Source organism: Phyllobates terribilis, unplaced genomic scaffold, assembly GCF_046119375.1.
Source record: "Phyllobates terribilis strain yellow unplaced genomic scaffold, ASM4611937v1 Scaffold_1__5_contigs__length_1240528914, whole genome shotgun sequence".
Classification (NCBI taxonomy): domain Eukaryota; kingdom Metazoa; phylum Chordata; class Amphibia; order Anura; family Dendrobatidae; genus Phyllobates; species Phyllobates terribilis.
The window spans coordinates 1,068,635,340-1,068,658,623 of NW_027362761.1; the positions used below are offsets into that span (position 1 = coordinate 1,068,635,340).

General features: G+C 43.6%; 1 protein-coding gene across 1 annotated transcript; it reads right to left on the reverse strand.

The window, feature by feature from the left end:
* Positions 1–8,613: 8,613 nt before the first annotated feature.
* Positions 8,614–23,092, reverse strand: TMEM165 (transmembrane protein 165). The gene is made up of 6 exons (XM_073645480.1): positions 22,664–23,092; positions 16,017–16,242; positions 15,375–15,550; positions 15,035–15,217; positions 14,505–14,610; positions 8,614–11,337 (listed from the first exon to the last, which is right to left on the reverse strand). Exons 1-6 carry the CDS (start codon positions 22,829–22,831, stop codon positions 11,261–11,263), a joined length of 936 nt encoding a protein of 311 aa, XP_073501581.1. The 5' UTR covers positions 22,832–23,092; the 3' UTR covers positions 8,614–11,260.
* Positions 23,093–23,284: the final 192 nt, after the last annotated feature.

Sequence of the window (23,284 nt, forward strand, 5' to 3'; positions counted from 1 at the left end):
TTTTCAGGATCTTTAATACTACAGCACTTGGGTTATTGGGGTCATTTTTGTGCAGTTTGCAGTTACATGATTTTTCATACATGTTTTTTTTAGCTTTGTCTTGTTATTACATCACATTCACATTTTTTTCGTCTCTTGCTTTCCTGGACTGAAGGAAACATATCTCCAAGTCATTCTGAGCAGCAGGCAGGAGAGATGGACCCTCAGGAGCCTCCTGGTCTTCAGAATCCACATGAAGGAGAAGACCAAGAACAAGCAAGGCCTCCGACAGCAGAGCAACCTGTCCCCCAAGAAGTCCCAGAAGAAGCAGCAATGGTCCCGCAGCTCATCTGTGTTTGTCTTAAATGTGGTTTATACTTTTACTGATTGTAATTTTCTTGGTCGATATCAGATAAAATTTTGGATGACAATTGTCTGGACTTTTGTGTTGTTTTACATTTCTTCTTTTTTCTTTTTGCTTCCCCTCCAGTGAGGTCTGGCTTAGGTGATACAAGCCTTTCTCTATCCGGCATTTTTGCAGCAGGCTGAAGAATGACTTTCTGGATGATAACTTGCCGTAGTCTCAGGTGCCCATACTCTAGTTGGCTGTAGACCGGACGCTTGTCCACACAACACATCCCGATTCCCCTATATACATGAATGTGGTTACATGTGTGGGGGAGATGGCTCTATACACATCACATGGTCGGCTGTTCCAGCAAAAATCCTTGGGTTTGGCCTACCTTCCTGTAATATGTATGGGGGTGTGAGGACACAGCTTCTAATCTTAATTAGCCAGACATCTAAATTTGTGAGGCCAGGAGAAATACACTATTATGTTTGTTTATGTTGACTTTTGAATTTGTGTTTTTCTTTCTTTGGGTGGAACAAGAAACATGGACTTTTGTCATAAGTCTGAATGTTGGTCTGTGAACAATGAATGTTTGCGAAATATGCTGAGTAACCATTGTGTGAACACTGTGGCTTGTTGACTCGCAGAGCAGAGGAGTATAAGTTATGCAAATTGATTAAATGCTCAGAAAATGAGACATGAGCCCTGCACCTTCCTCCCTGACCTGTGAATGATGACCTGAGCCACAGATGTACATATAAACAGGGATTTCTATCGTGCTAAAGAAATAATCAGAGAGACTCTTCAGGATAGCAGCTTGGTAGCATGGCTCCATCCAGAAGGACACAGATTTGGATTCTGCATGATGTCAGCCTAAAGGAACATGGCCCTGGCTGGAAGGATACAGATTTGCTCCATTGACCATCACTGACCCTAGGGAGACATTTGGGGAAACCAGGATTGTGACCCTCTGGTTACCTGGTCCCAGGGATATGTTCTGAGACACCAGTCTGGGACCACCTGGTCGCCTGGTCAGATGGAGACGTTTGGGAAAAGCCAGGATTGTGACCTTCCTGTCACCTGGTCCCATGGATATGTTTGGGCTAGGTAAGTTAGGACTGCCCGGTCACCTGGAACCCAGGTATACAGCGGGAGAAAACCAGGTTGGGACCCTCAAGTCTCCTGGCTACGTACCTCAATGGACTGTCAGCTTTCTAAGCTTGCCTCTACCTCCTCTGTATGAGTGTCCACCCAAAGTGGGGTGCCACTGGCTGAGGTAGTTGGCCCTGGAAGTCCCAAAGTCACAGTTATTCTATTCCTGGCGGGCCAGCGAAAGGGTGAGACTGTGTAATTTTGCACCATCTTGGGTATTTGCTGGGACTCTTCTATATGTTATTGTCTGTTTGGTGATTCAATAAATTATTGCCACACTGTTTAACCCTCACCCTTTGCTATCTGAGTAGTATTGTACCCATGGAAGACCCTGTGTCTTCACAGGGGGTCATTAGTTAGAATTTTGCAGGACCTTTGTTTGGCCAACAGCTCCATCTCCCAACGTCTCCATGCACATGTTCGCTTGTCTGGGCTGAACAATCTTGTGTTTTACATGGAGAAGGGACTAATTCAAGAAACCTCAGCCGGTTCAGCACATTTGAGAACAAAAGAATTGTGATTTATATAAAAATTTCCTGTCCTTCTCCAAACCAACATAACTTGAAGGTGGACAGTTGTTTGCACCTCATACACATTAGATATTCCTGCAGTCATGACATTTTTGATTCCGCAGACTTTAAAGATATTTTCATCATTTTATAAATCACCATAATCACCTTCTCTATTTCCATTGTTGCTGAAGGCTTTTGTAAATCTTAAACGCGTTGTATATTCTCTCCCATTAAGAGTTTTACACAAGAGAAGCCAATAGATAGGTCTTTTCTGGGAATTGTACACTTGATCCTTTGTGCCATGTATCTGAGCTCTTCATTCTAAAGCCCCCGTCTCACATAGCGAGATCGCTAGCGAGATCGCTGCTGTGTCACGGTTTTGGTGACGCAACAGCGACCTCACCAGCGATGTCGCTATGTGTGACACTTTGCAACGATCAGGCCCCTGCTGTGAGGTCGCTGATCGCTGCAAAGTGTCCTGGACCATTTTTTGGTCGTTGCTCTCCCGCTGGTCAGCACACATAGCTGTGTGTGACCAGCGGGAGCAGCGATCAGGCTGGTAACTATGGTAAACATCGGGTTACTAGGGGCACACGCGCACCTAGTAACCCGCTGTTTATCATGGTTACGAGCCTGCTAAAGTGAGCGGTAACCTCCAGCTCACTGTAGCAGAGTGGTAACCATGATAAACAACTGGTTACTAGGAGCGCGTGTGCCCCTAGTAACCCGATGTTTACCATAGTTACCAGCCTTCTCCTGCTTCAGCAGGCTCGTAACCAGGAGCAGGACATCGTGGAAAGATTCTTCCCACGATGTCGCTGCTCCCCTGATCGTTGGTGAGCCTGCCTGTTTGACAGCTCACCAGCGACCACATAGCGACGCAGCAACTATCCCTGACAGGTCGTATCGTTGTCGGGATCGTTGCAGCGTCGCTAAGTGTGACGGGGCCTTAAGGGTTAAATAAGTTTGGCTGTGCTCCGGTAGCAGCAAACACCACATAGTGTGCTCCAGGGGACCACAAGTGCTAGACTGTGTTCTGGTGGTGAGAAAAAAAATCGCTTCAATGGCTGCAAATACAAATCTGCCAATCTATGTGCTCTGGTCGCACGAAAAACTTGACCTGCAGCTTCTGTGGCCCATAAAGAGCGTACTTTGCTTGGCTTTTGTGGCCATGTCACATTTGCAGACCCCCATGCAATACTAGTACAGTAAAAAAAACTAATAAGTGACCTGATTTTAAAAACTGCACCCTTCAAGGACTAGGAAGTCACCCAACAGATGATTAAAGAATATTAACAAGAAAAAATGAAAAGATCCAGGTTTATTTTTATTTAAGCTAAGCCCCCCTTAGCTCTAAGTGCAGTCACCTGACAGTAATAGCCAATCAGCACTCACTGACTGCTGCCTCCGATTCTGCAGGTTTCCGAGTATCCGCAGGTCGCATATGAGCAGGAGGCGGCAGAAAGCTGCTGCTCCTCGGATATGGCGCTGACAGAGCAGTAGAGCGACATCTTCTCCTGTCGGCTCTCGCTGGTAGAATCAAGCTCGGCCGAGTACAGGATTCCTGGCAAGACCCCGGATGTCACGCAAGGTGTGGGAAAGAATTAGTGCAACACAGAGGGAAGAAGGAAAGGGAGCCCAGACACTAGGGAAAGGGGGAGTGAGACCTCCTAGTCTGGTCTAGTATCACCCTGTCTCAACTACCGTCCCTATATTGGCTCTGCACCAATCGCCGCATGTGTGCCTCGCCCTGACTTTCCTTGGCTTATGGCTAAGGCTAGGGATGGGAGGAGATGAGCACTAGTCGATCTCCACTAAACTCTATAGACAACAAGGGTAGATCAACAGGAAGGGGATTGCTTAGCTTTAGACTACTCCAAGTGAGCACACGGCCTCAAGCTCCAGAGAGGACAAAGTACTGCTCTTGCTAAAGCCTCACAAGTAGTAATGAATATAGCCGGCACCTTCCTCTCAGACACATCAGGTATTTATACACCCAGGCCAGGGAGCTAATTACCAGAGGGAGGTGGCCACTAGGTCCTAGAGACAGCCACTCATCTAAGAAGATGCCTGTAATTCCAAACTTAGAGACCTCCTGCAACCAACTACAGAGCAACGGTCACCTCTGATACACCCATGACAGTACCCCCTTCCCTCTACGAGTGGCCTCCGGACACTCAGGACCGAGTTTCTCAGGAAAAGAGGTGTGGAATGAGCGAACCAATCTGGGGGCGTTCACTTCTGACGCTGAAACCCACAGCCTCTCCTCTGGACCATAGCCTTTCCAGTGCACCAAGTATTGTAGAGAACGACGTTGGAGATGAGAATCTACAATTATCAAAATCTGGAACTCCAGATTACCATCAACCATTACTGGGGGCGGTGGTAGAGGTGAGGGCTCAAGAGGTTCCACATACTTTTTGAGTAAGGACCTGTGGAACACATTGTGGACCTTTAGGGCCTGAGGAAGTTCAAGACAAAACGCTGCTGGGTTAATGACGGCGGTTATTTTATAGGGGCCAATAAACCTGGGTCCCAGCTTCCAAGAAGAACTTTCAATCTTATATTCCCGGTAGACAACCACACAAAGTCATTTACATTCAAGTCCGGACCTGGCAAGCATTTTCTGTCAGCCATACGTTTATACCGGTCTCCCATGATCTTTAAATTACTCAGAACACCCTGCCATACCGAGCAGAGCGACAAAGCAAACCGTTCCTCCTCAGGAACTCCTGAAGCTCCTCCCCCACTAAAGTTACCAAACTGTGGATGGTAACCGTATGCACCAAAGAATGGTGACCTGCCAGTGGACTCCTGACGATGGTTATTAATGGCAAATTCTGCCAACGGTAAGTAGGGTGCCCAATCCTCCTGATTTTTGAAAATGAAATACCTGAGGTAGTTCTCCAAATTCTATTTGACTCGCCCAATCTGTCCCTCCGACTGAGGGTGAAAAGCAGAGGAAAAGGACAGCTGTACCCCCAGTCGAAAACAGAATGCTTTTCAGAACTTGGAAACAAACTGGGTCCCCCGATCTGACACCACATCGGAGGGAACCGATCTCATTTATAAACACCTGAGCAAGAGTCTTGGCATTTGGAAGTGCAGGTAGTGCGACAAAGTGAACCATTTTGCTGAACCTATCTACGGCCACCAAAACCACAGTTTTGCCTGCAGAAACTGGTAGGTCAGTAATAAGATCCATGCACAAATGTGTCCATGGCCCACTAGGGATAGGTAGCAGAAGAAGAGCACCAGGCGGACGGGTATGCAAAACCTTAGAATGTGCGCAAATACTACAAGCAGATATATGTTCAATCACATCCCGATGCAACACCAGTCACCAAAAACGACGAGAGAGGTCCGCAGTTAACTTACCACCTGGATGACCAGCAAACACAGAGTTATGATGTTCCTTAATAACTTTGCAGCGCAGATTAGATGGTACAAATAACCTTCCTGGAGGGCAGGGGCGTCCCCCTGAGCCTCCAACACCTCACTGAGTCTTTCCCACATTTAGCGTGACATTATTGTATTCCAGATTGATGATGGTTTTCCCTCTACACTAGTCTTATATACAGACAGTCCATTATAGCCTCTATATAGGGTTTTGATAGCTAACATCATGTAGCAACTTGTTGAGGAAATTATAGGTTATTGAACTATCGGCAGGATGTCATTATTTGGGTTCTGTGATACGTTTTTTGGATTATGATTTATCTATTTATATAGCTATTAAATAATTTAAGCTGTCATCCACCTAGACAGGTTTGGGGTCATCGCCACACCCTCCTCGAGAGTGTAAAGGGCTTTTCTTCCCCAAGGAACTAATTCTATTCTTCACAACTTGCAAATCTCTGCTGTTTCAGGCCTTTGGCTGTTACTGAGCTCCATGGTGCATTCCTTATTTTTTTTTTTAAAAAAGAATGTACCAACACAGGCACAAGCATGTACTTGCAGCTAGATCATTTAAGGGCAGCTAGATCATTTAAGGGCAGCATGGTGGCTCAGTGGTTAGCACTGTTGCTTTGCAGCACTGGGGTCCTGGGTTCAAATCCCACCAAGGACAACATCTGCAAGGAGTTTGTATGTTCTCCCCGTTTGTGTGGGTTTCCTCCAGGTTCTCTGGTTTCCTCCCACACTCCAAAGACATACTGATAGGGAATGTAGACTGTGAGCCCCAATGGGGACAGTGATGATAATGTCTGTGAATTATCTGAATTGTAAAGAGCTGAGGAATATGTTGGCACTACATAAATAAGAGATTATTATTATAGTTTGTTGCAATGCCTGGCATGAAGCAAAGGCTGTTTTATTATTGCAGTCATTGCCCATAAACATAGTTATATGCAAGATAATAGCACGGTGTTTAAAACAACTGAAAAAGCTTAATCCTCATAATAGCATTTATCTCCACAAAGGCGTTCGGAGCTGCACAATCAACACCAAATGAAAACATGAACAAAATATACATTTTTAAACTGAAAATGAAGAAATGGGAATAATAGGCTGCTCAAAACAATAGCATCTGAATTTTCATTCACAAACTTGAATATTTACAGTATAAACTGATGTTTCCAGTCTTCGCTCTTCTCCTAGTCACTGAACTAATATTTAGTTGTATAACCATTATTTCTGATAACGGCTTTACATCTGTGTGGCATGGAGTCACCTAACATCTGACCCCTGTGAACAGATATTCCAGCCCCAGCTGACTGCACTACATTCCAGTTATTTTGCATTCTAGGTTTTGGATCAAAACCAGCAATTTTGATGTCACTCCACAAATTCTCAATCAGATTGAAGTCTGAGGATTGGGTGGCACTTCATAACATCAATCTTGGAATCAGCAAGTTGCCCGCTTGCTGGTGTGTTGGGGTTGTTGTTCTGCTGAAAACACCCATTTCAAGGACATTTCTTCTTCAGCATAAGGCAGCAGTGTTTTGATATATTCCAACTGGTCCATGGTGTCTGGTATGCAATAAATGGACCCAACGCTGTAATATGAGGAAAAGGCCCAAACTTGCTTGCACTTCAATGTTTCATAATCTTCACAATGTTCTGTGGCTTCAATTCAGTATTTATGTGTCCTGTCTAGGGCTGACTGGACCCGTTGAAGTTCGGGTTCTGGTACCCGACTGAACTTTAGTCCAAAGTTTGATTTGGGTACCAGAACTTAAACCTGAACCCTATTGAAAACAATGGAGTCCCAAACTTGGTGGTGGGAAAAGAAATCTCTCTCCTCTACGAGGAGTCTGCGGTCACACTCCGCAAAATGCAGATGAGACCTACTCCCTATATTAAAAACATGATTCTACACGCCCCAGTACCATCTCTTTACAGCCTCAACTTATTAGAGGTATTCCCCCTACAAAAGTATTTCATATAGTGGGCTGAGAACTGTACATATCATGCAGTATTAGACTTCAGTGTGTAGCATGAGCCCTACCGACTAGACCTCACATGACATCAGGGGGCCAAGTAAGCACAAGAGGCACCAAGTATGCTGGATGCTGAAGTGAAGACAATCTGGCTTCAAAAGAACTCTTCCCCAAGTTGTAAAAAATAAAATTCACAAACATTAAAAATTGTGTTCCCAAATGTTTGTGGAGTTCATCCTTGTTTTTCTACGGATAATGGTACATACAACTCTGAGATTAATTTGCTCTCGTTTTAACTGCAGTGTTTTTGCCACAATTTTCAAAACCGCCAAAAAAAAGTGCCATGCCCACAATGTGTGACCTCAGCCTTGTAGAGCAGATCCCACTGTTAGTAACTACCAGCCGGTTTCTAGGAGATCTTTCATAATCAGTGAGAATGTAGCACAGCAGGCAAGTATGTGATTGTGGGCAGCGCACTCTGCGTAACTGTACTCTTAAGCCCTAGCCACATGTTCGTATGTCATGGTGCATACTGGCACAAACAGGCCGCAGGGCTCCCAGCCCAAACCCAGCTGCCTCACAGGCATTTATGAGGCTGCTGAGTCCAGGTCAGGCGACCCTCAGCTAGTCCATACTTGGACAGCGACATATGAATGTGATCTTACTTTTCTACTACATAAACCTGCCTTGACCTGGTGTCCAAACGTCAGGCAACACGGATATAAATCATGCAACTAGTACAGTAGCTTCTAGCAACATAAACCAATGGGAGTCTGTCTGCTGAAATTATAATAATCGCACTTTTATTTGCTGCCTCCATTCCGTAAAAACTTAAGTTCAATTAGATATGCTAATTTGGGTGCTCTGTGCACCCTGGGTGTGGCCATGAGGCTCAGTGCACTGCTCCACCCACTGGTTTTGCCTGTCCCCGCCTCCCTCACTGGTGAGTGACAGCGCTGGCTTACCTGAGCTTTCTCTGCAGAAAGTGCTCGCTCCGGGCAAGTCAGTGAATGCTGTCAGTCACCAATGAGGGAGGCATGCAAAACCAAAAGCACAGAATAGTGCACTGAGCCTCATGGCTGGATCAAGGGTTCAGCAAACAGCTGTAGAATACAGGGGGCTCTATCCCCTACTACACCAGGTTTTATTTATATTGCTTAAGAAACCAGACTGTACTTTTCCCCAGTTCACACTATACTGGACCCACGCTTTATAAATGTATTTAGACAGACAAAGGTATCACAAAATATTTTAATAATTTACAGCAGTTGAACATTTTTCATCAATCCATATTTCACTTGAGGCGTATAATTGGTGGTGAGCGGCTTCGGTTACTGTGGGTCTCTTCAGTGTTTACTCCACCATGCACTGAAATCAAGGTAAAATTAACCATTCAGCTAATTACACATCAGCTGTAAGTCACCGGATACAGTATGGCTGTACGGGGAATTACAGGGTCTCCCTGCTGCTCTGTAACAATTCCTGAAGACGTGTGTAGCGCTGCACTTCACCCTAGAAAACCGCGTTACCGAGGGTCCGGATATGTAAACAGAATACACACGGTGGTTGTAGCCAACAACATATAGGGCCCATTCATTATTGCATTTGTGCCCTTATTTTTCTAGTTTTGGTGGTTTTCATTTGTGCCTAATTATTTAAATTTAATATTGCCGGTTTAATTTTACATTCACCATTGTGAGTAGAGTTTCCCGGTGATTTCAGCAATTTATTATTTGCAACATTTTAAAAAGTCGCACAATTTGGTTCAAATATACTCCAAGTCCCCCTGGAGTGGTTTCATGTACAATAAATAGTTCAATTTAGCACACTTTTTCGCAAAACATGAATTTTGTGCTTAACACAAAAATCTTACAAGTCAAAGACATAAATAAACACTGTTCTTTTTCTTCATGTTAAATTCACGAACCGCATGGGCCATATTGAAGAATTTGTCACTTAAATGATGAATCAGGCTTATAGTGTAGTGGATCTGTAATGCTACAGTCTGACGCCCTTTCTATTAGCTTTAAGTTTTGACAGGTTGGGCTGACAGATTTAAGTTTAAGCGCAACGGCTTACTGATTGTTGGGGGCAATGTCAAGTGGGCAAGTCAGATTTCCGTTTTGTTGTCCCGGAGAGAAGTTGCTGGCCGACATGTCAGTGGGCGACTATTTCATAGAGAACACAGGAGTGTCAGCTGAGATGGCTGCCAGCTGAACAAACTCCTGAAGCATCGTTCTGTCAACAGCCATCTAATGTGTATGGCCACTTTTAGTTTGGGTCACTTCCAATTAGGATGAGAGTTATAAGTTAAATAGATGCTAAAATGACATTACAGGCATTCGAATAAGGGCGATAATGTTGGATAGGGGAACAGTGGGGTGAGGGAAAAGGAACCTATAATATTGACGCTGAGCAGACGTTTCATAATGCAGCCGCATAACAGCAGGTAAACGATGCCACTAATCAGCTTATACTGGGGTAAAATGTGCAGCTCCAGTCTTAAAACATCAGTAACAGACATTCAGAATATGTGTAATACCTTCATAGTATTGTGGCAGGAAACCCTGGATAACATTCTATTTAATATTAACTGAAAGTGAGGCGAATTAATATAAAGTTTCACTTTATAGACAAAAGTCATGACTGGCATCAGGCAGTGAGGGCCTGACTGCCCATGGGATGGGGTCTGGCATTACAGCTCAGCTCAACTCTGTTAAATGCAGCTGAGCAGAAAAAAACAAACATCGTTCATGAACAAAGCATAGTTTCTGGAAAATAGCAGCCATATTTTACTCTTATGACCCCTTAAAGAAGAACTCAGCATTTTTGTCTGATCAGCGCAACATAGGCTATTAGTAAAGAATAATGTAGAGGTCACCTGCTTTAGTCGATGCGCCAATTATGGGTTGTCTGCCATCTTGGCTCCTTCTCCACGGAGTCTCATTACACTGCACTACCAGTAATATAGATCAGTAATGTAGAACTTCTGAGCCATGATTTGCATTCGGAGTATCCTGTGTGATGCCTTCTGCTTGCAATAAGTTTCTCCATGTCAGCGCTAACAAACAGGAGGAGCACTGACAAGACTTGTCCTCAAAGCATACACTAGAGAATCTATACACAGAACTGCCTATGACGACAAGGTTCAAAATGATTTTATGTAACAGAGATGGGATAAACCCTAGTACTCGAATATTGCTGGTAAGTTAGCATTACACATGCAAAATAAAAATACTGCTGGAGTGCTATGTTAAAACAGTTTCATCTTTGTAAATGACAGAGAATATTGTGGGTTTCTTTCAACCAGCCTGACGAGCAAATAAAACATTTTTCTACTTTATTTCCTCAGTTGAGATGAAAACATTTCACATCCATAACCCAAGACTTTTCTGCTGTTAACCAATTTGAACAGACATCATGTCAAATATTGACAACTTCTATATACTGAATATTGCGCCCCTCATGGCACAATAATGTTGGAAAGATGTTTGAGGAGAAATGTTTACAAGGAAAACTACACCTTTCAAATACTTCCATAATATCTTTAAGCCGTAGGTATCTCATGATCTCGACGGCCGGCTCCAGATAACACCTGATCCTGCTTTTAAGTGTGTAGACCTGTTACCCGCTTCATAAGAAAATGCAAGCAAAATGATGACAAAATGCTAAGGGTAGAGTTGAACTTACATTTGTAAATATGGCTGAATTCACAAAGGAAAAAAGGGAAAAAACAGGAGTCAAAACATAAAAATAGTCACTTGCATTGAGTGATTCTGTACAGTGGACATCTCCTCGTCTACACCTTTGTACATTATATACAGAACTACAGTACAAAAAGGAGTCTCTTTCCACAATCTGAATTCATGAAGAAAAAAAAATAGCTAAAAACCAGCATCCGGACTTATAAATAAAGCAGAGAAAGCAAAAGCAAGGAAAACTATTCCACCGATGATGGTCACTGAAAAAGAGGAAGAAAAGAGAAAAGACAAGTTATGACTGGTTTGGACAGTTTGCTTTGTAAATTTCACTCACTTATCAATCCACCCGATCAATATCAATGTTCATGCCCACACACAAACACATACATAACCCAAGGCTGGGTACTGTATGGCACTCATGTGAATGAGGAGCACGAGTCTACTGTAGAGTCCGGTGCGGCGGAGACCACCTTAGCATCGGGGCTGGACTGGATTGAATTAGCCATTCATGTTTGTATTGCTTTAAAACACATTTCCTGACCATTACCAGTTTATTTATACAATTTTTTTTTTTAATTAAGGCCCCCATACACACTGGACTAAAGTTGTGTGAACCTGCGGATATTGGTAATTAGTCTAATGTGTATAAGGCCTCCACCATTCGTTGAATTTCAGAAGCCAAGCCTTTGGTTCTCAGGGAAAAAAAGTCTCTGGCAGAGGATTCTGGCAGCAGCCCTCTCAAAGAACACAGGAGCACTCAACCAAACCCAAGTATGTGGCAGTCAGGAGGGAGAACAGTTGTCCAAATAATCGTTTGGCAAACTCATGTATGGGGGTCTTTAACTGCAGAACATGGTAATCTAGAATCTGGCCAGACTTGAAGGAGAAGACTATGCAGAGAGAGAACCAGTGACATTTGTGCATCTACCCGAATCGTTTCTGCTTTGAGGTTCAGTCACATCTATGATCCTGTCCATATTTTATAACAGAAATCACTGACCGAGGTGGAATAGCAATAATTAAAACGCGATATTTATAATAAAGTATTTAAAAACCCATAAACAAATCCACCGTACTGTATGCAGTCTATCCTGTATGTCCAACTAGTTCATCATAAGGGACATACTCTGGATACTAATATTCCCTAAAAACCAATCACCCAGTGTGTACCCAACACGTAAATACTGCTCTCTGTATACCTATATCCTTAATTAACAACTCTTGAGCAGATATCAGTTGCTCTCACAGATGAAGCATAGATATTATTGCACTTTGCCCTCTGTAGAGTACCAGATTGTGGACCCCTAACATATAGTTTATGTTCTAAAGGTCTATAGACTCCAGTCCACTTGTAGGGAATGTTGGTAGCAAATTATTACCTATGCTCCACTCCTATTAACTTTAAGTAATTGGTATGTTATATAAATGTACTGCCTATTAGTTCCTGTTGAATTACAGATCGCTCAATGGCAGCTCTTCATCTGCATAGGACACAGCTCTAGTTTCATCATGCACAGACCCAATGAATCGTCTGTCATTCAGCTGTTCCTTTAAAAATTGCTGCCCCTTCATTTATGGCTCAGGGTGTCACAGCAAAGTCTTGGTATGTATATCCCTATATCAACATACATGCCTACAACACTCATGTACGCCAGTACGCGTTTCACCCATATAATACTCTTTATGGGCACATCAGGCTAAAACAATCAGATATTTTACTTATACATTTACAGGAGCCTCTGCTCCCGGCTATAATGAGATCCGCATGCGGCAGCACGGACGCCAAACATTTATAGATGATACTCCTCCCCCCTGCCATTGATGCAACCTCACACGGGCCACTCAAGCCCCATACCGTGGAGCCAATAAGGAGTTGCCACGTCACATGCATGGATACTTGCGTCACGGGGGGGGGGGGGCGGAGTAATCATGGATACAACAACACCGATAGGTGGCATGCATCCTGACATCAGCGGGTAACAAACTTTTAACCCACTCTTAACAGGATTACAAGCAACAGAATGCCAAAATAACTCTCAAAAACAACATCACGTCTCTACAGAATGGATATACCAGGATTAAGAGATCCAAGGAGAAGTTTTCCCTATTAATATTTGAAATAGATAATTCAGCAAGCAAAAAAAAAACTGCTGATACAATTATATAGGGCCATTTAATCATGGTTCTTACAGATCAAAACTAACTGTATACTCCTAGCCCATTCCCCATAGATCTTCTCTCAAATGAATGGAGTAAAAGACATACTCATTTAAAGTTTAAACCCAGTGGAGCAACAGTTTTTAATCTGTAGATCCACTGGGTTTCTTTCCTTCGGATTCTATTATCATGATCGCCTCCCTTTTGGGATGTTCGAATCTTTTCGATGCCCTGAAAAAGTATGGCCCTTAATGTCACCACTATGCACTTCTCATATGTGTCTGGATATAGGTGTATCCTCTTTCCTCCGAATGTCCCCTAGATGTTCAAGAATTCTTACACGGAATTGTCTGGTGGTTTTCCCTACATATGTCTTAGGGCATGCACATCTTGCCATATACACAATGCCCTTTGTTCGGCAGTTTATAAACGCTCTGTTGTAGTAGATTTTACCAGTAGTATCACTCGTGAATGATGTTTTCTTCACTATACAATCGCAGGCCTTACAGGCCCCACAGCTAAACATACCAACCAGACTTGTACGATTCAGCAATTTAAAGGATCGTCTGGTCCACAGCCATCTACAACCAGACAAAGTGGACCCTACTTGGCTGAATCGTAAAAGTCTGGTTGGTACAATTAGATGTGGGGCCTGTAAGGCCTGCGATTGTATAGATAGACAATACAGTACAGTGGATTTGTTTATGGGTTTTTAAATATTTATAATAAAGTATCGCTTTTTAATTATTGCTATTCCATTGCTAATATTTTGATGGTTTAAATAATTTGAGTTGGTCCTCAGTCAGTGAATTCCATATTTTATAACAGGAATGGATCTCAGCAAGGGAAATAATGTGCACAGTTTGGTTAGAAGAAAATTCTTTCATTCGCTGTAAGGATCTGAACACTTCGCAGTTGGGAACATAGGACTAGACTATCACTATGTAGGAAGGCATTATTTTTTTTTCTAGTCTTAAAACCAGAAGGTATAAAAGTACATTGGGGTCTCCAAATTGCCCTCTCAAAAGCATATTGGGAGAATTAGGAATTGGGCACATAGGATTTGACCATGCCAGATCCTCTGTCACTGCAGATTACAAGAGGATGAACAGCTGAGAGCGCATTTGGCTGACTGCCAAGTGATGTGTATAGCAGGCTTATGGCAAGCCTTTATATGATCCTGTACATATACTAAAAAGTTATATATAATATTTTATTTCCCAATTAGCTGTTAAAAGTAATAAAAAATAAAATAAACTTGTCTACTTACCGGTTCGAACTGAAATCTTCTGTGCAATCATCCTTCCACCAATGACTGCTAACCCAGTGCAAAGGCAATGTCCTACAGTACCACCTACAGCGACACCAAACGGGTCCTACAGGAAAAACACCATGACGGTAACAATTACTAGTAAGAGAAATAATGAAACCTGTTGGAGAGGACTATTCAAAACTACCATGAAAAAATGTTTTTTTAGACAGGTAGTCCTGTGAAAAGAGGGCTGATGTACACTAAAATCTGGGATTGCTCTTACTTAAAAGGGTATTCACAATGCTTCACTACACACCAGCTAAGTCTACTAACTACATAATAGATTTAGAGTAAACGTTCAAAGAGGATTATATAGCCATTCTTGTATTTTCAAAGTAAGTACCTCAGCCTCATCAGATCTAATAGCTCTATTTATGCAATGTGTGCAGTTTGTACTGTGATATATGGTGACAGATCTGCTGTGAAATTAGACAAGAGTTTAAAACCTAGTAATTAAAATAAAATGTTTCCAAAGAAAATATATTAACCTCTCTGGCAGCCAAGACAATAGTAGTTAGCTGTGAGCGATCCCCCCACTCTGCCAGGAACGTCAAAGTGAACGCTTGGACAAAAATTGGGGAGATGAACTGCATCCATTTTTTCTTGGGAACCGCTGGTCCAACTCCACTTTCCACATCACTAGGACCGTTCAGGAGCTTGGTCCTCTGAAGCTTGGAGATAGAAGGAAAATATTAGCGCAATACACAACATTTCTAAGGGATCGTTTGTCAGAAATTTGGGTGTTTCAAATTTTTGCAATGCAGTTTGACAAGGACTATACAAAAGTAACAAGAGATCACCATGGTTAACTATCAGATTTATAAGTACCTCTTCATCCTTTCTTTTGATTTCAGCTTGAACTTCCTCCAGCTCCTCCTGACCTTCATCTGGACTCATTTTTAACCCTTCCCGTAACATTCGAATGCCAAATATTGCAAAAAGAGCCGTCGATACATAATAGGTGTAAACTCTGGGGATGACTGTGGTGGCATAGCCAAACAACACTAAGGAGGGGGGACAAGGAAAAAAGCATCAAGCAGCGGAAGTAATGTAGGCATGGACAACAAGAATTATACCTTCATAAAAGGGGTCCCATAAAATTCCTTTTTTTTTTTTAAACCTAAAATGCCACGACATAGGTGATAAATGTGTGAACGATGGGGATATGACTGCTTAGACCCATTATCCAAGAAAAGATGTCAATTGTGTGAATGGAGCGCTAATGCATCACTACTTCGCCATCCACTCCTGCGGTAGCAGCTGTGTGCATGTGCAACCCCAATCAGACAGGGCACAAGGAATCCCCATTTCTAGAATCAGCGGGGATCTCAGCAGTCATACCCCCCACTGGTCTTACATTTATCAAGAGAACGTAGACATTTTAGGTGTTTGTCACCAATATCTTTCTATGCTGTAAATGGAGCTCTATACTGTACACACCACCATAATAAGTTATGCAAAAAAAGTCACCTGATAAACAAGTCATCAGTCCTAAGGCAAGCATTGCTCCAGCGAGGACGGTGAGGCGGTTATAGCGCATCGCCATGATGGCAGCTATGAAGAAGGTCTTATCTCCCAGCTCTGACACAATGATCACAGATATGGCTGCTACAAAGGCATGGATGAAGCCCAGGTTAGTCGTGGGGCTGAAGTCTGCATTTCCAACATGTACAGCAGGTGGTTGGGTGGGATTCAGCTGTGGAACAAGGTGAAACATAACCCTTGAGACCAGATTACTTTCCAGTAGTCCGCCACGTGCACATCTATTAGATTCAGTCTGCGTCTTAAGCCAGTGTTAAATTGTAATACTAAATCATCACTTGTATATGCACTCTCTCCTAATTACTGGAATTACCAACTTCACCTAGAAGTATTTTCACAGGTATATAAAATCTAGTGTACACAGAGTCCTCCGTCCGTCCTGCCGATCAGCTGTTATCGGTGTCAGCGGGCGGTGGCCGGAAGTACTTACTTGCGGAGCTTGGCCATCTACTTGTAGTGGTCGCCACTGGGTACTACACATCCGCCTCCTATTGATATGTATAGGAGGCGGATATGCAGTACCAAGCCCCGGCCACTAGAAGCAGACGGCCAGCTCCGCAAGCAAGATCTTCCAGCCGGCGGTCGCTGTCGGCTATAACAACCGATCGGCGGGGGTGCTGGGTGTCGGACCCCAGCCGATTTACATTGATGGCCTATCCTAAGGATAGGCCATCAATATAAAAGTAGTGGAAACCTCTTTAAGGTATTATCTCAACAAGGCAAGCTGTCCCCCATCCATCAGATAGGGAATAACATTGATTACCATAGGGCTGACAGCTGAGACTCCCAGCGATCCTGACAACCGGGCTCTGCAGCGCAGTATGAATAAAGCAGCGGTGGATCATGGGCCACACCGCTCCATTCATTCTCTATGCGACTGTCAGGATAACCACGTACAGGGATAGGCTGCAGCCGACAGAGAAAAAAATAGGACCAACATTCCCATGACTGACCTCCACTTCATTCAGGCAGGGCTCTATAGAGCCCCAATCTGGGGATTACTGGGGGTTCCTGAAGTTGGACTCCCCATTGATAAGGAAATCATTCCTTATCCTATGGATAAAGGATACCTTACCATTGTGGGAAAACCCTTTTAAGTATAAGGGAGAAATCTTTTAAAGGGATACTAAAGTAACAGTGTTATTTTTGTTAACACAAGTTAATCACCTATCCATAGATCAGGTGGTAATTACTACTGTAGCTCACTGTGGGTTCAACTAATGAGACTCAACCAATTGCCAAAATGTGTCCTCTGTTTATATAGGGCAGTGGTTGCTCCAGAATACCCCTAATATTTCATTATTCTGTGCATACAGCTGGACAAAGACAGAATCCTGACCCCAGAGAGACATGTTCAGGACAAAGATTTGCCCTTTGTGCCTCTGGAGAGCACATCTGCTCGGCTCCCATGGCACTACGCCACACAACCCGGAATAAATGAAACATCGGAGAAATGAAACATTCGCTGGTAATCCTTCAAGGAATGAATCATTATAAAAACTGATGGGCTCAGGATGGACATATTCTCTGCCTTCACAATACAGCAATGAACCGGAGGATGGAGTGAAGCAGAACAGGAAGAAGAAACCCCTAAGAGCAATAAAATGATCCAGAAGCTGACTGTGTACAACAGGCCACAGCCTTTCTGCAGGAGGAGCAAGCATTTCATTTTAATTAACTGGATTAACGAAGGAGAGAATGAAAGGTCACATAATGAAAGCTGCAGCCCCTGGAGAAGATACAGTGGAAAGCTGGAACCAAAATTGGCACAGAAGGTATTGATGAAGAAATGTCTATCACTTCAATGACCAGTATGACCAGGACATTCAGTAAGGGGTCATGACACAAACTGGATGAGCAAACAGTAATACTAGACTTCTTAAAGGGGAACTGGCTTAATTTCTTACTATTTGCTGACTTCCCAAAAGAAACTTCCAAGAAAAATAAAAAATGTGTGTGTGTGTCAATGGTTCTCTCTGGAGGTGTAATAACCAGCTTACATGATCAGTTGTTATTTGTGCCGCTGGCCAGAAGTACTTACTTGCCGAGCTTGGCCGTCTACTTGTAGTGGCTGCTGCAGGGCACTACACATCCGCCTCCTATACAAATTAATATGAATTGGATGTGCAGTACCCTGCAGCAGCCACTACAGTTAGATTGCCAAGCTCGGCAAGTACTTAAGGTCAGCGGCACCGATAACAGCTGATCGGCAGGGGTGCCGGTTGTCTCGCAAGTACCGTATATACTCGTGTATAAGCAGACTTTTTCAGCACATTTTTTATGATAAAAAGCCCACCTCGGCTTATACTCAAGTATATACTTACATCCCAGCTGTGGAGGGTCGTGGGGGAGCGTGGCACACGCAGTAGCCACTGCTGCAGCTACCACATGCGCCTACTGCTAAAGAAAATGTATATTCACTCTTCTCCACGGCCATGAGAGTAGAGAGGAGTAAATATTCATTCTCCTTAGTAGCGTACATTGTCAAATCACAGTCGCCGGCTTCCTGCAGAAGCTCAGCGATCCTGTGTGACCGCTCTTAGAGAGAATGAATATTCAGTCCTCTCAACTCCCATGGGCGTGGAGAGTGGTGAATATTCATTTTCTTTAGTATCGGCACACAGGATCGCTGAGTCGCAGCAGGAAGCCGATGGCTGCGGCTACAGTGTGCGCTATTAAGGAGAATGAATATTCACTCCTCTCCATGCCCATAGTCCCAGCGTGGAGAGGAGTGAATATCCCGGCAGCTCACCTCAGCGTCTGAGGGCGCATGGCAGTGATGTCCTGCGTTGTTCAGATACTGAGATCAGCTGAGAACAGGACGCAGCGCTGGAGCAGAGGGAAGGAAGGTAAGTAGAAGTGTTTATTTTTTTCATGTGTGCAATGGATGGGGGGCCATGCATACCAGGATTGGGGACGAGGGGTCCATGCATACCAGGATGGGGAAATTAACCAGTAGCTGCTGCATTTCCAACCCTAGGCTTATATTTGAGTCAATAAGTTTTCCCAGTTTTTGTGGTAAAATTAGGTGCCTCAGCTTATACTTGAGTATATATGGCAGTATTTCCAGCCAGTGGCACCGATAACAGCTGATCGGCGGGGGTGCTGCATGTCGGACTCCGGCCAATCAGACATTGATGGCCTATTCTAAGGATAGGTCATTAATGTAAAAGTGGACAACCTCTTTAATGTCATAGAAAGTTGGGACCCTACAGTTACGGAGGCGGCAGAGTGTTGGCGGATTACGCACTGTGCACCTCAATCCTTGGCGATCCCCGCACAGTAACTGTGTGGTCTCCACTTAATGTTTGAGTTCCGGTTCCTAAATGTTTCCACTTTTCAGTAATACCACTCACAGTTGATAGTGGGATATTTTTCAGGGAAAAAAAAAAATTCACAAAACTGATTTGTTCCAAAGATGGCATCTTATTACTGTACAAATGCTGACCATTCACAAAAGAAAGATTGCAATAGTCTTGCAATTTCATAAAAAAAGCAAACAAAAAAACACCACATTAGACCTGTTTCACACATCCAACATTCACAATCCGAGTACAGATTGTGATGTCTGGTTCAGCTATAGGTCTCGCCTACATGGCTCGAGTTCAGATCACCGCTTGGCAGTCCGGACATTGCAATCTGTTCTCTGACCATGAATGCTGGATGTGATACTGGCCTTATAATGACTACCCTCTGCGCTAGGCACAGCTGCTCATTAATAATGCAGCCGGTTTCTGAGCAACTCATGCTGGTATTTCATGGTACACAAAGTGATGCCAACTAATCGTCAAAATTTTAAATATCCCAGGAATGAGGAAGCTGTGCAGCTCCTAACTAACCTAACACCTTTCCGGATCGTATTTCACAATTCTACTATGGAGAGAACACGCTGGTTCGGAATACTCATTCTTTTACGCCTTTTTACAGTTTGGATTTTGGGCATTTTTTACTTTTGTGCCAAATTCATTATGGCTTTTGCACCATTTTTACTCTAAGTTTTGGGTGTTCTCTGCAATATGAAGTGGTTTTGATTATTCAGATGTTTTTGGCCAATTAATTTGTGACTTTTCAAAATGTCTCAAAATTCTTGAACAAAGTTACTTCAGTGGAGCAAGAAATCTGATTTTTTTGTGTGCATCTGAGGACTGACATGCGATATTTTAAAATCTTTAAAAAGATTGTGAGATGTCTTACAGATTGTGGCTCAAAACCCACCAAGAAAAAAAGCAAGACAAAAGATAAAAAAAAAAAAAAAAAAAGTCTTCAATGAATCGACTCTTATGTATTTTAATATGCAGCTCTTTAAACAGCTATGCTAGAAAACAAATGGAGAACCCCAGGCATGCGGTCTACCTTTCCACCTCAAACTGTAGGCAACGAGGCTGAGTTCTTGAGACAGATTCAGTCCCTACACCCGCATCTATCGGACATTTATGACATTCTGTTTACAAGAAATATCCCAAATTCCCCTTTAAGGCATCTCACACGTCGCAGAAAACAAGTGCTATGATTTTCAACTTAAATCACTGCACAAAGCTGCAGAAAAATCTACATGTATCAATGGCCAAAAGCCATGTCAATTCTGCAATATAGTAGACATGGTGTAAACTAGAAAACCCTTATGGTGCAGGTATTTCTACTGGACTGGAGTTTATACTATATGCATGATTGTCACTTGCTGCGGATTTTCAGTGCGGACATAAAGATAAGGGTTACAGACCAGGGCGTCTGACAAGCTCATGACTACTTTTCTCTGTAACTCAAAAAGTTCCACATTTTTAACAAAAGCCACACTACAAAGATGATGTTCAGCCAAAAAAATATATGCATTTATGTAAAAGGAAAAAAAAAAGTTCCAACGTGTCCATGTGTGTACTATTATGGCTGGCTGTAGTATACATGGACATCCCCCGCTGTCTAGAGCCACTCTGTTAGCGGCTCATAAAAGGGCAACAGGAGGAACAAAGTCAGCTCCAAGAACAGGATAATAAGCTCAGCGTATCTGAATGACTAGGACCAGCACCGAATCCCAACCACTGCATCACTGAGATGTGGTACAAAGTGGCTCAGCAAGAAGGTACAGCCGACAAGCCTGTAATAACTACGGTACGTCACCCTGCAAAGTTTGCTTTACTAATCATAGAAAGAAGTGGTGAGGATTTCAGATTAGAAGCCATTCACGGTAAGCTATGTATGGAGAGATCTGGCATCTGGGCCGATGCCGAGAGCCGCACCTAGACCCGGCATTATATAATGTTCGCACATCGGACGCCTGGATCCCGCCTTAAGCCATCCACAACATCAATGTGCAGAATATCTGCAGGCTTATTCTGCTACATCAAGGTTGGGATTTCACAATCTCTTATGTAGAAATCACAGCAAGAGGTCATCCTAAAGCAGCCAGCCAAATACTGCAAATTCCTCTTAAAGGGACGGTCCACTTCTCTGATATTCATGATCTAATCATTTGACCAGGAGCTTATCTGCAGATCTTGAGAAGTAAACTTCTCTGTCTACATCCAGTCTCTGCCAGGGGTTAGAGCGGCTGGTCAATGGGGGAACCAGCAGGTGTCAGACCCCCCACCCATGTGATATTTGGTACCCTTCCTAACGACAGGTCATAAATACAGCCACCATCTGACTAACCACAGCGACCAGACATAGCGCCGATCGCTGCTGTTTAATTCCATCATTCCAAAATTACAATAAAATACAATGTAGTGAGGTGTCCTGATGTGAATAAGCTTAAAAGTGGCTACAAAAGTCAGAAAACTGGCACAAAAATGGGCATCAAAGTGGATACTGAAGGGTGTTTTTAAATGGGTTGAATGACTTTGGGCCACTGATCTAACACTGTAAACACATAAACCAGGATGCCCCACATCTAACTCAAGTCACTCCAGCCTGGCCCAAATGGGTTCTGGGCATCAAAACGGGCAAATAGCCACTTTAAACAAATTGGCTATTTGCCTACTTTGATGCACGTTCTGATTCCCAGAACCCATTTGTGCCAGGACAGAGTGACCTGAATTTCATGCGAGCCATCATTATGTATATAATGGCTGTGTGAGATCAGTGGTCCAAAGTCATTTAACCCATGAAAAACACCAGCTACATATTCAAATCTGCGTGAAACTGGATATTTGTTAGATCAGTGGCCCAAAGTCATTTAACCCTTTCAATAACGCTTTTCGATGCCCATTTTTGTGCCAGTTTAATAACTTTTGTAGCTGCTTTTAAGCTTATTCACATCAGGACACCTCACTGCATTGTAGTATATTATTGTAATTGCTTAGTTTGGTCATTAAACCTGTAAAAAAACAGAAAAAAAAGAAACTGAGGAATAAGAAACCAACTTCAGCATCATCACTACCACCATATAACACACACACATATATATTAGCGTCGTGTGTAATACATATATATATATATATATATATATATATATATATATATATACACACACACACACATATATATGACACTAATGAATATATATAGTATACACACACATCTATATATAGTGTCATATGTGTGTGTCCTAGTACGGAGCGCAGATCACGCCGGCCCCTCACCTCCGCCCGGGCCAGCAGCTCCTCCGGTCTCTGGGGCAGCGGCGGCTCGTGGTTGCGGTGGGTCCCGTCGTCCTCCTGGATGGCCGGCACCAGGCCGGGGAGCAGCAGCACGTAGAGGCCGCAGATGAGCAGGGCCGGCGGCCATCTCCCCCGCTGTGTCGCCTCCATGGAGCTGTTGGCAGTCCGGTCTTAGTGGAAGTTGTTGGCCGCCGTTCCCGTCCGGCCGGTTCTCCCGTCTCCACACCGCACTCACACGGCCCGCCCCTCTGCCATCGTCAGCTGCAGAAAATCTAACCCGCTGAGACCAGACCAACCAGTCCGCGGCCCATTGGTCAGAGGCAGTGCGTAACGCCTACGACAGCAGGGACTGTACTGGGCTAGTCAAGAACAGACGCCATTTTCCTGAAGGAATGTGGACTCATAGACGCGTCAGCCACGCGGATAAGCAGACAGCAGGCGGCTGCGCGCTATTCTCTAGTGTTCGGAACATGGACACGTGACTGTGCTGTGAGCGATGGAACAGGATAAGGAATGCTGGACTGCTCCAGCTCCCCCTAGTGGTCAGTGATAGGATACAAACAGGAACATTAGTGCCCCTAATGATCAGCTCTGGTAATTGGC

Bases quoted from the DNA above. Each gene is read 5' to 3' on its own strand.
- TMEM165 (XM_073645480.1), bottom strand. From the start codon at position 22,831: ATGGAGGCGACACAGCGGGGGAGATGGCCGCCGGCCCTGCTCATCTGC. The intron at 16,243-22,663 runs GTGAGGGGCCGG...CTTGTTCCACAG, and splicing joins AGCTGCTGGCCCGGGCGGAG to CTGAATCCCACCCAACCACC. The intron at 15,551-16,016 runs GTGACTTTTTTT...CCCCCTCCTTAG, and splicing joins ACTGATGACTTGTTTATCAG to TGTTGTTTGGCTATGCCACC.